This window comes from Drosophila elegans, unplaced genomic scaffold (assembly GCF_018152505.1).
Source record: "Drosophila elegans isolate 14027-0461.03 unplaced genomic scaffold, ASM1815250v1 contig_183, whole genome shotgun sequence".
NCBI lineage: Eukaryota > Metazoa > Arthropoda > Insecta > Diptera > Drosophilidae > Drosophila > Drosophila elegans.
In genome coordinates, this window is record NW_024545550.1 from 5,545,848 (window position 1) to 5,562,204 (window position 16,357).

The 16,357-nt window shown below is 44.3% G+C and overlaps 3 protein-coding genes across 4 annotated transcripts; 1 reads left to right on the forward strand and 2 right to left on the reverse strand.

The window, feature by feature from the left end:
* Positions 1-1,153: 1,153 nt before the first annotated feature.
* LOC108143459 lies at positions 1,154-10,973 on the reverse strand. 2 transcript variants are annotated; one of them, XM_017267893.2, is made up of 3 exons: positions 9,987-10,973; positions 5,079-5,349; positions 1,154-4,164 (listed from the first exon to the last, which is right to left on the reverse strand). In XM_017267893.2, the coding sequence occupies exons 1-3, from the start codon at positions 9,996-9,998 to the stop codon at positions 2,981-2,983; spliced, it is 1,467 nt and encodes a 488-aa protein (XP_017123382.1). In that variant the 5' UTR covers positions 9,999-10,973; the 3' UTR covers positions 1,154-2,980. The 2 variants fall into 2 exon arrangements, with proteins under 2 accessions (XP_017123382.1, XP_017123383.1); XM_017267894.2 differs by lacking the exon at positions 9,987-10,973 and adding an exon at positions 8,921-8,992.
* A 526-nt stretch (positions 10,974-11,499) lies between these two features.
* LOC108143519 (mitotic spindle assembly checkpoint protein MAD1) lies at positions 11,500-14,183 on the forward strand. Its single transcript, XM_017268003.1, has 4 exons — positions 11,500-11,722; positions 11,789-12,843; positions 12,900-13,711; positions 13,783-14,183. The coding sequence occupies exons 1-4, from the start codon at positions 11,596-11,598 to the stop codon at positions 13,985-13,987; spliced, it is 2,199 nt and encodes a 732-aa protein (XP_017123492.1). The 5' UTR covers positions 11,500-11,595; the 3' UTR covers positions 13,988-14,183.
* On the reverse strand, positions 14,122-16,289 carry LOC108143520 (conserved oligomeric Golgi complex subunit 6). The gene is made up of 4 exons (XM_017268004.2): positions 16,184-16,289; positions 15,493-16,124; positions 15,213-15,433; positions 14,122-15,157 (listed from the first exon to the last, which is right to left on the reverse strand). Exons 1-4 carry the CDS (start codon positions 16,271-16,273, stop codon positions 14,208-14,210), a joined length of 1,893 nt encoding a protein of 630 aa, XP_017123493.1. The 5' UTR covers positions 16,274-16,289; the 3' UTR covers positions 14,122-14,207.
* Between the last annotated feature and the right edge of the window lie 68 nt (positions 16,290-16,357).

Here is a 16,357-nt window from a genome sequence, read left to right on the forward strand (position 1 = left end):
TTGTATGTATACGTTAATTGATCAATTTATTCGTAATTCGCAATATTAAAACAATGTAACGCATGATGTTGCATCTTCTGCCTCGACTCGCGCTCTATGAGTATTATTTGCAAATTGTTTCGTAGCTTAATTAATGCCTTTCTTTTGGGGATGTCTTACATTCGTTTCGACTTGTTATTCATCTTATAAATCTAACTGATTGCATTTACACAGAGTGTGTGACGACGAGTCTGAGTGGAGGGGGCGGGGCAGGGTAGGGCAGGGCAGGACCTTGAAATTGGAACTGGAAGTGGGAATTGGATTGGTCTTGGACTCAATTTGGGATCGGGATCGAACGGAACGTAACTAACTCAACCGGAACTAAGGTTCGTGTGTCTGTTTGTTCTTTTAAAGCGTTATCCTCTATAGTTAAGTGTTAACAATGATTATGATTATGGAAGTCAGCTGAAGAAGTCTGTATCGGTTTGGAAGTTGAGTTATCATCGTATTGCGAGTTCCCGTCTTATAACTATGTAATGCTTGTTGAGTACGCATAGGTATTTCCGTATTACCATCCTCAATCTCTATAACTCGACTCCCCTCCCTCACACTCCGTCATTTAATCATACATACATACACATGGAGATATTTTCATCGTCGTGTTTTGGGTCGCTTGCCGTTCTCGACTTACTAATAAATTAAAACAACGCTAATGAATTTGTTTTTCGCCTCGCTAATTGTGAATTCTCGTTTAACGTTCGTCTTCATCGCTTTGCTCCTCTCTTTTCTAACTTTTCGTTTATTATCGTTATCAATCAATTATCAATTTCAATTTTCATTTATACATACTAGGTTTTCATTAAATTTTCTCGCTTCAATGCTTAATTTGTGCCTTGGACAAACGCCTGTTAAAAATCGCTTTCTTTTTTTATCGCTTTTCATTTCCGTATTACATTAAACTTAGTTTTTATAGAGCGGAATTTTGTTGTGGTTGATCTCGGCATTGTTTAAGTATTTGGCCATTTCGATTGCTACTCGAGTTGACATAAAATCTGATGGATCAGCGGAAGTTTTTAAATCAAATCTGCCCATGTATTTGGTGCAGTACAAAGTGACTAGCAACGTAGACCAGCTACAGTTGCTAGTAAATTTCTAAACAAAAGTGTACTTAAAATTAAGAAAACAATTTCTTTACAATTTATTGAGTAAAATAGCAATGAATATAAAATTTAGATTAAGAATCGTCAACCCTTGAATTATTGATAATATTAGAACACATAATTGAACTTTTATTAAAATAAAATATTGAGATTTAGATGGTAAAATTCAACCATTGTTGTTCTATGTATTATCGTAAAATGAAAACCAAAGAAGTTTCTTATCTTTTCTATCTGAGTTAAAAAAAATGTAGTTTTTCAGTATATAATTAGCCATATTCTGAACAAATTTTGAAAAACTTTGATCCTAGTTTGGAAAATTCCTTAAAAATAATTTATTTTGGAAGATCATTTTTAAACTTTCTGAGTCATTGCCAAGAATCCTACAACGTCCGACCCTCTCCATTTACCCCGATTTTTTATACCCGTATGGAACAGTCATAGTTCTGGAAGTTGAAAGCCTAACCCAACGGATGCAGATGCAGATACAGATGCGAATGCTAATGGCGATGTTGGCAGTGTTTTCGCTTTTACGCATTATTTCAAATTCAATTACATTTTCGATTGCGATCGTGTGATGTCTTCTGACAGATACTCCCAATGGATCTACGGCTGATTTTGGAGGCCATGCGGGGGCGATCTATGTATATCTACTACACATATTTTTTAGTCTGTTTGTCAGGCATTTTGCGAGCATCGAGCATCTTGCTTATTGTTTCTATTCTCTGTGTTTAATTTTAACATTGTGCGCGATTTTGTTGAACGTTTGACAACACTACAAATAACGGCAGTTTTACATGCTGATGCGGATGATTCGTCATGGAATTCTTTATATCGGGAGGAGAAATGCAACATTAATAAATAATAGGCCTCAAACAGAGTGTTACGCTGTCCAGGAACTATACAAATAGTGGGGGGATTGGGTTGGAAAAGCAATTGAGGAACTCACTACATAGGAAACGAGAGACCGACTGAAATACAGTTAGACCCCGTCATCTTTTGCTTTGTGGCAACAACAATTTATAGTCTCTGTTATCTATATCTCTTTCACAACTTATAGTCTTTGGGTTTAGATTAGATTTCCTGACTCGAGTGGCAGTCTGTGTTTGGGGCTATCCAACTAAATAAGGCTATTTTGGCACACAATCACAACGGAATACGAAACATCTATTGTACAACAACGATAACAACACAAGGATGGGTGGTTCTGAGGATTTTTAGGGTTTGCAACTGATCTGGGTGGTGAATATTTTGGGAGTTTGAATTTAAACTTGAGATTCCTAAAGCTTGTTGTAAATGGTGAAGTGATTGCACCATTTGGTGTCCAATGATTCAACCGTGTTATATATGGTTCAAGCCAGCAGCTGCACCGTTTACAACCCGCTTTACTCCTTCATTTAATGTCGGTCCCCGTCTTTGAGAATTCTGGCTAAATGCTACAAAAAACTGCGTTTACATGATTCGCGCTTGTTGCTGGTGTTTTGGGCATGGGTGTGTGTTTCTGGATGTGTGGCTGCTTTGCTTTCGCCTTTTTTTTATAATTCACGTTTATGCTTACTTCACTATTGTACAATGTGCGATTTGCATTATTATATTCTTGTAATTATTTTATATAAGTATATATGTATATATGTATGCATGTTGGTGTGTGTGTGTGTGTGTGTGTGTGTGTGAGATTGTGTTCGTGTGTTGAGCTGCTGGGCTACTCCTATTTTTGGTTTTATCATTTTTTCGTTTTTTTGTTTCTGTAAAATGCGCTAGTTTATTGATACCTTCCGTGGCGCCCAACGTGGGACATTCGTGAACCTGTGGGTTTGCCCGTCTGACTGCCCGCCATTGGCACTCTAAATTCTGTCCTCCTCGTCCTCCTCCTCCTCTTCCTCGACCTCCTCACCGTTCTCCTCCAGCTCCTCCTTGTAGCCGGGATGCTCGGAGATGGCATAGTAGTTGCCATTGTAGATGACGCCCAGTTCGCGCAACGCATCGCCACGTATTGTCGCCTTTATCGTCCAGTTGTAGCAATCGTCCGACTCGGACTCGCGATCCAATCGCTCCACGTCGAGAATCTTGGAATTGAGGCGCTCCAGTATGATGCCGATGTCCTTGATGCTGAGGTGACGCTTCTGGTCCACCGACAGCTGGTCGATCAGCAGCAGAAACTTCTCCGTCGTCGTCTTGTCGTCCTCCATCACCGTGTTCTCCGTTTCGCTCTCGGAACTGTCCCGCTCCGGGGCAATGTCCAGGAATCGCACATGGCCCTTGGCGCCCGACGAGCGGCGCTGCATGCTGCCGCTTCCGCCGCCGCCGCCGCTGCCACTTCCGCCGAGCATAGGATCCATAACCGATGGTGCCGACTGCGGCTGGGGACTGCTGCTCCCGTCCTGGATGGGCGAAGTGGCCACGCTCTTGTGCACCGCGATCTTGCGCCCCTCCTCGTGCAGCGCACAGCAGTGGAAGTCGCACTCGGTGGTGCTGGGACTGCCAGCCCTGCTGGGCGTGTGGGCATGGTGGGCGCACTCGGGCGTATGCACATGGACCGCTCCAACGCCCACGCCCACGGTGCTGTCGAAGGAGCTGCCCTGCTTGGACAGTCGCCTGCTGCCGCCGGGTATCACAACTCCTGGCGGCAGGACAACGCCACCGGGATGGTATATGCTCGCCGGTCCGTCATCGCTGATCACCGTTATTTGGGGGCTGGCATAGCGCGGCTGGGAGGACTGCGACGACACCGACTTGTTGTCCAGCGAACTCTGCGCGGAGAGGCCCTTCTTCGAGGGCGAGTACTTGTCGGACGACAGCAGCCCATTGCTGCTGCCCAGGCCGGAGCACATGCTCCCCACTCCGACGCCGGCGCCACCGCTGCTGCCTCCGCCGCCGCCGCCGCCGCTTCCTCCACCCTGCCGCTGATCCCAGTGCAGAACGACCGTGACACGCCCTTTGTTGTCCATGATCTTCCACGACGGTGTCTCATCGTGCAGCTCCAGCGCATGGATCGTCTCACAGACGATTTTCGGTATAGCTGATATGGCTGTAAGAGAAATGGAGTTCAGTTTTGATAGATCAAATAACGTTAAGAGCCAATTCTCAATAGAAATCTAGAAATTTATAGATCTATTAGACAACTTACTCGTTCAATCTTTATAAAGAATAACTTTATAGTTAGCATTTCCTTATGGATTCATTTTTTTTTTTTGTTCTCAAGCAAGTTTTTTCAAAATTAACCAAAATTGGAAAACAAAACTAGATTTGACTGTGCCTTAAATGTAAGAATGGAATATTCCAACATTGATATACCCTTAATTTACCTATAAACACTTTTGTTTGCAATTAAATGAAAACAATATTCTGAAGGGATTCGCATTAACAGCACACTGCAATACATTGTTGTTTAGATCTATTTTTGGCACAAGCGAAAATGTGTTTTGAAGCAAGGGTAAAAATCGAATTGTTTATATTTCTGTTGTTTTAAAATTGAATAACGTATACAATCTATGACGACTTAAAACTAATTGGTAAACAATAGGCATTTAAATAGAATGTTTAAACGCCATTAATTTAAATTTTTGTTAAAAGCAAAACCCATTAATTAACATTTGGCTGGCTACTGAGTAAATTTCCCAAAGCTAAAATAAAATACAAATTTAGAATTTATCATGTATAAATGTGTGTAGATTTGATACTGCAATACTATCTATCATAAAATAAAGAATATATTGTTCCTATTTAGGATAAAATAAAATACTTCAACATCCCTTTAAAGTGCGAAAGTTATTAGTTCCTATTTAACTACTCGTTTTCCAAACCATTTAAATGCTGATCTTATTAGTAATAAATACAAAACACAACACATAAGTAATTCCAAATGGATCCATCCTTGATGGATATTTCCCGGGGGCAGTAGTAAACTGAACTAAAGGATGGATAGAGTAAAGTTCGACCCACCAGCCTTTATGACATCGACGCCAGTGGGATACCAGCGCTCGCCCTGCCTCAACAGCAACAGCACCGTATTGTTGGCCAGGGTGCGAAAGTATTCGCCATCCTCGATTTGGGTTCCATCACACTCCAGAACGACGCGCACCGGTTCTGAAGCAGGAACCCCCAGCTTATCCTTGCCGCGGACCAAGAGCTCCTCGAAGGTCCCAACTACGACGCCCTTGCGCACATTCCGCCAGCTGTCCCAGATTTTCAGTGGTCTCTTGCCGCGAGACTCCTGCGAAGAGAAATTTGGATTAGTTGGGTATTACGAATTACACTTGCAACTGCTGGCGTGGGGAAAGTGAAGGGTGAGCTGTGAGATGTGGGGGGGGATGGAGGATGGAGGATGCAGGATGCAGGATGGGCGTGACACCTGTGAAACGCTGCGCACGGAAAACTGACAAGTGGGTGTGGCAGCAGGCCCGGGCTGTGTCATAATTTCCTCAGTCCGCTAATTGGCTTGCTTTTAAAAGGGCGCAAATGTCAAGGCCACAACGGCTGCAGCTCAAAATTAATGTACACAATATTAAACAAAATTGGTAACCTTACTTAACAGCCCAAATTAGATTTGAAGAGAAAGGAAAAAAAAATTCTTATATTTCAAAAAGAAAAAGAATGAAAATTTAAATGAAGCAAAGAAAAGTGAAAACGTATCCTTTTGGCTAACAGCGCTCACAGCTGTTGGCTAACAGTTGCAGGCAACAACAACAACGGCCAGCCGAGCAGGACGAAAGCTGCAATGTTTAATGTATTGCAAGGACATGAGTGTGGCGCTCCAGTGACCCAGTAACGAGTGCAGCACACGAGCCAAATACAAATATCTCTCTTCGGAAAAGCAGTTCCCCCATTTTCCCCATTTCCCCATTCCTCCCTCCCACTCGTCCAAAATAAAATGTTTGAAAAATTACAAAAAATTCATGTTGACATTTTGCTTATTCCTCCACACCGAAAACAAGCAGAAAACTTTTCATAAAAATATTTCATTTCGTTCGCTCTGTTTTGTGTGCTCCCCTCCTCGCTCTCGTTTTATTTCTTTTTTTTTTTCTTTGGGATAGGTCAGTTGCTGCGCCCCAGCGCCATATGGCATTCTAGGGGGCCAAAGGGGAGATGCTTTGGTTGGCCATTATAAATTCTGAAACTAATAAGTGTATAAACAGCTAGGGAAGGTGCAAAAAACCAGAAATCACAGCGGTTTGCTTAGCTATAGGTATACTATTATAAATAAACATATATTTAAGGATTAAGAGAATTAACTCTGATTATTATTTTATTTTGTTTTCAATTCTTAGTAACATAAATTAAAATTATCCGAAGATAAGCAAAACCATTTATTTTTGTAGTTCAACTTTATAATTTCAATTTTAATAACTTCAAAAGGTAATAATCTTGTTTTGTGGGTAAGAATATATAACGATTGGGAAAATGGGCATTTAAATTCGCAATAAAACAGTAGAAGCAATATAAACAACAATTATGTATTTTTTTTTCAAAAATTAAATTAAACTTAATCTACAAGGTAGTAAAAAAGATGCCACTATTTTTAAATAATAATAAAATTCGATAAAATGAAATAAAAATTAAATTATGAAATGGATTTAGCTTTATTTTTTGTTCATAGTAAAATGTTTAACGTTCAAGCATGTTATGCCACCCAACAGCTAAATAAAAAGCAGTGGAATGGATGCATGATGTTTCACATTCATTACAAAGCGGGACCATTACCATTGTGGACAGTCCGCCGTTTGTGGCCGAGGAGGGTCCCGTTGTGATGGCCCCACCACCCACTCCGCCCCCACCCGCAGCTGCGGCAGAGGCAGCAACGCCCTGCGTGGCCTGGGCCGCCGCCGCAGCTGCGGCTGCCACTTGTCTGATGCTCAGACAGTTGCAGAGCGGCTTCGTCACGCCCAGCGTGCACAGGGCGTTGGACCACATGGTGGTGCTGGTGGTGCTGTTGGTGGTGCTGCTGCTGCCAGCCACTTTTAGGCCGAATCTGCGCTGCTGGCTTGCAATAGTGGGCTCTGTCGCTCCCAAGGTCGTCTCACACTTGGAGCACCAAGCTCCAGTAATCCATGCCCGCCTAAAAATCCGTTATATAAACCTGTACGGGCTAGTACGCTTTATAAAATCCGTTTTCGGACACTTTTACTAAAAGTTCTACAAAAATTAAAGCTTATTGCTTATTGTTTGACTGTTAAATGCCTTGCGTTCTGGGGGGAAAATTCGTTATTACAAAAATTGTTAGGGAGTCACGAAAAAAAAACGCACTTTGCACAAAAGGTTTGTTTCTGGTAAAAAGGGTTTGTTCCGTCACTTTCCACTTAAATTTGCTTTCTTAAGTTTTGTTGTAAAATACTTGCAGAGCAGATGTGCCTCGAATTTCGCTTTTCACTGTTCGTATTTCGCATTTGTATTCGTATTTTTGGGGCAGGTCAGGGCGGGTTGACCTTCGCACTTTCACTTTACGGATACTACGCGCCTGCAGCAGCGCCCCTTTTGCCCGTGAAACCGCCGAGTTATCGTTTTCATTTGACACTGCCTTAGACACTGTCTTAGACTTAAAAATCTATATTATTTTTTAAAAAGTTTTATTGTAGAAAAGCGCTGGATTTGTTTTTAGTCCACACCCAGTTGAAACGTGGTGTTACCACGGACAAAAGCTAAAAGTGGCAGCAGCCTTTTCTTTAGCTGCCTGTGTGCCTGGCAGCCTGGCAGAGCAAACTGTGAGTTTTTCCCGATGCTGCATCGGATTTCACTACGTTTGCTTCTTCGACTTTTTGGGGCTGGGTGCGTTTTTGCAGCGCTTTAACAGCGTTTGAAAAGAGCACGAGACATAAACCCGAGAGAAGTGCAGTGAGAACGAGGTGAAATGCAGCGCAAAGCTTTGTGGGTGCGACAAGGACAGGCCAAATGAGGAAAACAACCGTTACTACAATCTAGTTTATTTAAACCCTTTTTAATATGATATTAGTTTTACATCTCTCACTCTATCTCATTTATTTCTAAACCCTTTATTTTATCCATTTTAAAAGCCAACAATATTTGACAGTGCTTTGGCCTACATTTGCATCAATGTGATATAATCAGGGCGCTAAGGCGCGCGCACCTTCTCCCGCAAAACGCTCCACAAGTATTCCCCAGGATCACAAGCGTTTGATTTTGTAAATATTTACACCCAATCAAAGCCGATCAATTAACAGTTACTATTGGATTGTTTGTCTTTGGAAAATAGAGAGCTTTTTGGGGGTATAAGCAGTGTTACATTTAAATTGCAACATTAAGCGTTCAGGTCTTTTAATAAAGAAAAGAGAATAGAGAGAGATGCAGTTTTATATGCAGTTCTCTCCTTCTCCGTCTCTCAAAAGCATTGCCAGCTGAAAATGTTAAAAGGATAACAGAGTTCGAAAATAACTGTAACTGCTGTTGGCCGAGATTTTTAATTGCAGCAAGAAGCAGAGATAATTGCGTTTTGTTTATGCTAAATAAAGCTAGATCAACTGCCAACTAAAAGCCATCTCGGTTGCATTTTTAGCAAAGTTTTAAGGAATTCCTAATCTTTTGGAATTTGCAACTAATTTTGGGAGACAAGCAGCTCTCAAAGCAACAATTTTGGAAAAGGCAGAGAGAAAAATGCCTTTCACGGGGGGCAGGGGGTGGATGGCGAAAGAAAAGAGTAAGAAGAAGAACAACAACAGTTGCAGCTGCACGTGAGATGGGGGCTGGAGTGGGGTAAGAGGGCGTTGGGGGAGTGGCACATCTGTGAGGCGTAAGTATTACCTCAGTTATTTGGGTCAAAGCTATTCACTCACCCGCAAAGCAAAACGAAACGAAGGAACTGCATAAAACATGCACAAACACACACACATACATGCAGAGCAGAAGCTTGGGGGACACGCACACAAAGAGACTAATGCGGGCCACAGGCTTAATAGGTTCCTCTAGCGGATGCGGATGCGGACGTGAATGCGGAGTATCCGCAGCGAAACGCCTTGGTTGATACACTCACAAAAGGTTGTCTTATGAAAAATTCATACACACCGCAGAGCTCCCATGGTTTAAACCTGGCTTGCTTAGCCCCGTAGTTCTCTTATTAAATTTACAGTAGACACTTCAATGTTTGTACCTCTGGAGTTCTATTGTATTTTAATACTAATAATATTTTAAATTAAATTTTTAATCAATTTTGATACGTCTGCGTAAGTTTATTAGTTAAATATTAACATATCCAAATCTTTCGGATGGCGATACAATAAAAGCCACTGAATGTTACTTTATTCAAAACAAAAGTGAGCAACACAAAACAAACCGAATCTTTACCATCAAATTTAAATTTAAGTTAAATTTGAAAATTAAAAAGTATTACAGAAACTTATTCCCGAAAAATACTTCATTACAATACTGAATTAAAATTAAACATGTGAGTACTGCGAATGGTGGTATGCTAAAAAATTAAAGTCCTTGATCTTGATTATAACTTGATTAGCAGTCAACGTGGCTGATGAGGGCTATTAAGTATACAGTACCCAAGTAGGCATTGTTTAAAAAATAAGAAAACTGGATAAAATATATTTATTTTAAACTACAAGATCAAAATTTTTTCGCACATGGCAATTGGGAATATCTTTAATTCACCACGATAAACTTAAAGAATGTCGACTGTATGCCTTATGTTCTTTGAAGAGCAGATATGAGTTAGCCTTTTTAATGTCCCATGTTCATAAAAGAGGTTTTCAAAATGAATACGAGGGATGATTACGAGGAATGGTTATCAGTTAAAAACAGCTGATTTTGATTAATTTTTGATACGCTCGCGATCGGGAATATGAACCGTTAAGCCATAGTTGCCGGCTTTGCTTTTAGTACGTTTGCACTTACCTCTCTGGCCATTACGACATGTTCTCACCAGCGGCGCCCGCTTAGAGGGTCTGCCATTTGCTCAGCGGCAACAACAACAACAGCAGCGCCTCAGAGAGAAAGGAAGTGGGAGAACCAACAACAAAGCTCACGCTTTTCGCGAATGTAGGTGTGTGTGTCTGTGTGTGTAGGCGGCAAACGGAATAAGCAGAGCGACAGAGAGGGAAAGAGTGTGGGAGGTGTGAGTGCGTATGAGCGTTTCAAAAATTCTCTACTACACGTTTATTTTCAATTTTCTCTTCCCGCACATTTCTCCAACGCGCCGATGCTGCTTCTTCTTCTTCTTCTTCTTACTTTTCTATCCTCTCCTCTCCACTCCTTTCCTTTTCTTTTCTTTCCTTCTCTCCCTGCGTGGGAATGCGAGTGTGTGTGCGTGTATAGGTGTGTATTGGAATTAGCCAAGGTATAAGTTTAAGCCAGCTTGCATTTGTTTAAACTTTTGGCAGACATCACTATTTGAAAATTTGCATAGTAATTTCTCTCTACCTACGCCCACTTTTAAAGGTGCGGCTGTTGGTCAGGATTCGCTAATGGCAGTAGTAGTTGTGTGCGGTGTGTCTGTGTGCGTGCGAGAGAGCGCATTGGAGTACCGTTATCGCTGGCGGAGCCACATTTTCCTATTTGACATACACTTTTTTGTTGCGATTTTTGCAAAATTTTGCGGCACACGCGTTTTGTTTTTTTTTCTTTCTTTTAATCAAATTAAAATTTCTTTCGTTTCTTTAATAGCTTTCGTTTTACCGTTTTTTTTCTTATCGGTTGGTATGCATGGAACACACGCCTTTTGCTTCACATACGCTCTAGTCTTTGGCAGTTGTTCAATTGTTCGAGTTAAGTTCGTTTGACCAATGGGATTTCTTAACGTTGCGACTTTTTAGTTTTTTTCGGTGCAAAAACAATAACATTTAATTCATTTTAAGCCGAGAACAAATCGCGAATCAATTTTTATTTTCGGCAGGTGGAAACATCGAATCGATGTCATCGATGTTTTCAAAACATCGGCTACAACGATGATTTAACATATCGTTAGCTTTGACTAGTGGTATTTTTGTAACATACTTTTGGGTGCTGAAAGTTAGAGACACTGGAGTATACTAAATGGAACTGCCAACTTGATTTAAGGAAGATTTACGTTGAGTTCACAATCGTTTCTCACAATTGTTGATTTTATTTTCATTTAATTGTTATATATTAAGGCAGTACACCAGTCAACAAATAATTTTAAGTTTGTTGAACAAAGTTTAGCTTCTTGGGGAGTTTCTGATATATATTAAGATATATAATTTATTTAAAATATGTTATAAATGGGAGCTCGAAAATAGCGGGCTTTTACAATTTTAACATAACAAGATTTTAAATAAATAGTCTGGGTTTTTGAATTACTGAAAATGCAGCAAAAATATACTAATTGAAATTAAATTTCAAAAATACCAAATATCATGATTTGGTATTTTGGGTAAACTAAGCAGCCACACTGTGTGCATCGTTTCGTCCAGATTTTACAACGCCAACATAAAAACCCAAATAATTTAACAAAATACGAGTAAACCAAAGCCAAACTTGACTTGAAATGGACGAAATACGGAGCAGCATGGACAATATAATGGCGATTTTCAACGACAGCATAACTCACTCGGCGCCAAAGAAACTGGTCTTTAACCGGCTTTCGACTTCCTTTGGCGACGACTTTGTGGCTTGTAAGTATTTCTTAATGCTTAAGAAGAAGAAAGCACTCAAAAACTACTGAATATCTTTTCTGGCAGCGCCCAAGAAGCGTCGCCTGGAGCAAGAAACGCCGGATCGCAGTCTGAACACCAGTGCCGCGTCCCTCAATGGTTCCTCCACCGATCCCTTGAGTTCCTGGCAGACCCACAAATTGCGCGCCGAGCTGGTCGAAACCAAGGCAAAAGTCATCCAGCTGCGCAACGAAATCGATCAGCAGAATCGGGAATACCGGCAGGCCTTGATGCTGGCCGAGAACAAGAGCGCCGCCCTGAAGGATCAGTGTGATTCCACCAGCAAGAGGTACTCGGAGCTGCAGAAGGAGCAGCTCACGCTGCGTAAGCGTGAATTGGCCCTCAAGGATGAGGCCAGACGGGCCACCTCCGAATTGGCCCAACTGAAGTTGAAGTACGAAGAGGTCGTGGGCAACCTGCAGAAGGAGAAGTACCTGCAGCAGGAGGATGCGCGCGATGTCCAGTTGTGCATCAACAACGAGCTCAGCGAGTATCGCCGAATGGCCCAGCGGACTGATCTGGAACTGCAGTCGACCCGTACCGAACTGGAGCGCTTGCGCCGACGGTACGAGGAGTTCAAAGCCCGGGTTGCCGGACACGAGGAGCTGCGCGGCAACTACGAGATGCAGACGCAAAGCCTAAGGGCGGCCAACGATCGCATAAAGGAACTGCAGTTCGAGATTCAGTCGTACAACGACTGGAAGGAGATGACCAAGGCCTCGCAGGCGCGTCTGGTCAGTTTGCCGGATTTGCAGGCGGAAGTAGAGCGCCTGCGTAACCATAACAAGCATCTACACACTTTAATAGGTGACAAACTGCTGCTGGAGGAGCAGGTGCACGACTACAAGACGCGATTGGATCGGGAGGAGGGTGCGCGTGCCGAGGCTGCTTCCCTCCAGGTGAAACTGACGCATGTGGAGCAGGAGCTCAAGGAGTGGGTCAAGGTGGCCCAGGATCACTGCCTGGCCAACACTCTGGTCAGCCCGATGGCCCTGCGCTCGCGCATCGAGCAACTGCTCCAGGAGGACATCATTCACGTGGCAGAGAAGACCTCGTCCCTCTCCGACAGCAAGCATTTGCAGGTACGTTTTCTCTACTTGATCTACTCTACTTCAATCTAAATTGTACAAATTCATAGAACACGGTGCGTGATTTGGAGGCAAAGTGCGCCATCTACTTGAAGAACATTGAGGATCTGAACATCGGACTGAAACGGCACAAGAACTTCAAGGAACGATTGCAGCGCAAGCTGATCACAGTGTCCAAGGAGCGAGACTTCTACAAGCAACTGGTGGAGAACTTCGACAAGGACATGACCATGAGCAACGCCAGTGTGGCGGACATGACGCAGGACATGCAGGTGCGTTACCGCGTGGAAGTGCTCGAACGCACCGTCACCGGCTACAAGGAGATGTGTTCTACGTTGGAGCGTGAGATTCAGGCCATGCGAAATCAGGAAGTACTGGCGGAACCCGTCGGCGATGGCTACGATAGCGTTAAAAAGGAACTGGACACACTGCGGCTGGAAAACGATCGTCTGCGCCGGCGCAAAGAGGAACTGGAACTGGAGCTGATGCATCGCTGCCTGCGCGGTGACTTCAACATGAAGGACTACAAGGTGGTGCATCTGAAACAAAATCCCGCTGCCGAAGCCTATGAGTCCAGCAAGAACATGATGGAGAAGCTGCAGGCGGAGATCGAACGACTGAAGCGGCGCAACAAGAAGTTGGAGGACGACCAGGAGCAGCGACTCAATGAGACCACCAGCACGGGCGGCATGACCCTGAACTTTAAGGAGTTCAACCAACTGCGTGCGGACTTGGAGTCGGCCAACGGCAAGATGCGCAAGATGAAGGATTGCTTCAAGGCGGCCCGCGACGAGTACCGCGATGTGTGCTACATGCTTTTGGGCTACAGAATCGATCGCATTGGCGCCAACAGCAATTATCGGTGCGTCACTAATCCACAACTCTCTCTCTCTGCCTCAATTTCTAACTTAACATTTCCCATCGTGTTTGCAGCATTTCCAGCATGTTTGCCGAGGGCCCGGATGACTATCTGGACATCAGTCTCAACGAATCGAGCTGTTTGGCTCTGCTGGAATCGCCCTACTCGCAAACCTTCAATCCGCCCATTGATCAACAGCTGGCCGCCAGTAACTTTCCCGCATTCTTTTCCGCCCTTACTCTAGAACTTTTCCAAAGGGCCACTGTCACCATAAACTAGATCATCAAAATTGTAGAAATAGCTTAGTTTAGCAACGGACAAATGACTTTTTTTGTTATTCACTAATTGCTGCCCCTCTAAGTGTATCCGTGTGCGAAAATATAATATTTGTAAACTTCAATTTAACCACTAAATATGAGCCAAATACAGATTGATTTATTAATAGATAGATAATAAATTAAAGTAATGCACAATATATATTGGAATAGTACTCTGTCCACTATGTGGATGTCAGGATGTGGGCCACCTGGTCGGGCGTCCTGTGAAGCAGTTGCTCCGGCTGCTCGAATCCGTTGGCCGGATCATGGACTCGCTCGTAGATCTGCTTGTAAATGGCCACGATCACATTGAAGGAGCGCTTTTGCACCGCAGCTCGATGACTGCTGGACATGATGAGCTGCACCTGCGGCAGCAACAGCACATCGGGCAGTTCCAGAAAGGCGTCCATCTTGGACATGAAGATTTTCAGCAGGTTCGTCTCTATCTTTGACTGATTGCTCTGCAAAATAGCGTAGATGGGACCCAGGTTTAGGTTGGCCACCAGCGAGGAAGCCTGCTCGGAAGTCAGTGTGTCCAACTGGGCATCCGATTGCGCCTGCAGGCGCTCCACACGTTCGTCCATGTATTCGTAAACGGCCAGCGAACTCTGCATGTGATGCAGACAGTTCAAAAGGTACACGCCCATATCAACGGTGGGTAGATGGGCGGCACTTTCTTGCACGGACTGGAGCAGCGGATCTATCACACAGCTCACGATCTTGGTGATGTCCGCCTGGCGGCCATCAACCATGGTGGCCACCGAAAGGATCTCCTTGAGCATATTGAGCAAGCGGGCCACACTTGGCGGCGGTATGAGGTCCCTTTGTGGGGGCTCCAGAGCCAGACCCGATCCTCCAGAGGGTCGCTGCAGAACACTACGCACCTGGGCAGCCAAAGCGCCCAGATAGATCTGTTCGCTGCTCTTCTGCAGCTCCACCAGGCACTCCTCCAGGCTGCCGCCCTGCACCACCTGGCGCATTATCTGCTGGTAGAAGCGCAACAGATTGGAGATGGTGAACAGCACGATTGTGTCCTTCTCCGCCTGCAGAATCGTCTCCACACGCACCTTGAGGGGATGGCAAACGCCGTCGGCTATGTAGCCCAAGGCGTTTTGCAGCTGATCGGATATATCTGTGGTGGAAAAGGTAAGTCAGTGACTGAATCAAGAAGTCCTAACTAAACGAACCTTGCTTATCGCACTTTTTGAATAGCAACGACAAGTTCTCCTTCTCGCTGGGAATGCTCTGATGCAGCCACGCAAACATATCGCCAATATAGCGCTTGGGATCGTGGGCATGGTGCTCAATGGGCTTGGGATTGCCACCGGAACCACCTTCCGTCAAGGCCTCAATGAACTGGCGCACCAAAACAGCCCGCCTCGCGATGGCATACTCATCAATTACATATCTACAAAAAGATTAGAGTACTTGAAAGAATGGTTAAGGATAGTGCATATGGTGACCCACTTGAAGAGCACAGGGCGATCCTGCAGCCGACTCATGGCCTCCACAATCAGGGGACCAATCTCGTTGTTCTCCAAACTCCGACAGTGGTTTTGGGTCCAGCGATAGAGCCGCTCCAGAGCCCCCTCCTGGTGCAACGTCATCTCCTCCATGATGTCGAGGGCAGCAGTTTGGTAGCCACACTGCATCAGCAGCCGGCAGTCGGCGTGAATGCTTTGCACTCTGTCCAGCACCCGGAAAAAGTCCGCCACAATGGGTGCATCCTTGGCGGCGCCGTAGAGCAACTGGTGCTCCGCTCCACTCAACTGGAAACGGGCCAGGAATGCCTGGGCAATCTGCTGATGGACCTCCAAGCGATCCCTTTCCCGCTGCATGGTGTTGGTCTGCTCGATCAGATCCTTGGTGAGCGCCTTCGAGGTCTCCAGATCCGATTTCATGGTCTCCACTGACGTGGCCATCGTGTCCAGATCTTCGCACACGGCGTCCAGGGAGAGCTTCACCTCACGGAAGGCCTTCAGGAAGTTCTCGTTGATGCCCACGGATCGCTGTTCGATCTGGCTGCGCAGATTCCTGCGGTTCTGCAGGGTGTTCTCCGTGAAGAAGGTGGACAGGCCACTCAGCGCGTCCAAGGTGTCCTATGGGTATAGGGAGATTATTAGTAATTGGTATGGCTATGAAGCTTCAGGGGACTGACCTTATCCGACTCCAGGCGCGCCTCCAGGATCTTGTTGACCCGTTTCTGGATCCTGTCCTGCTCCTCCGGTTTTTCCTTCGTCGAGCTCATCTTGAATTGTTTAAGAGTGACCAGCTCAATAGCATGTAAACATATGTTTCAAAAATACTAAAACAAATAACACACAATTCTAAA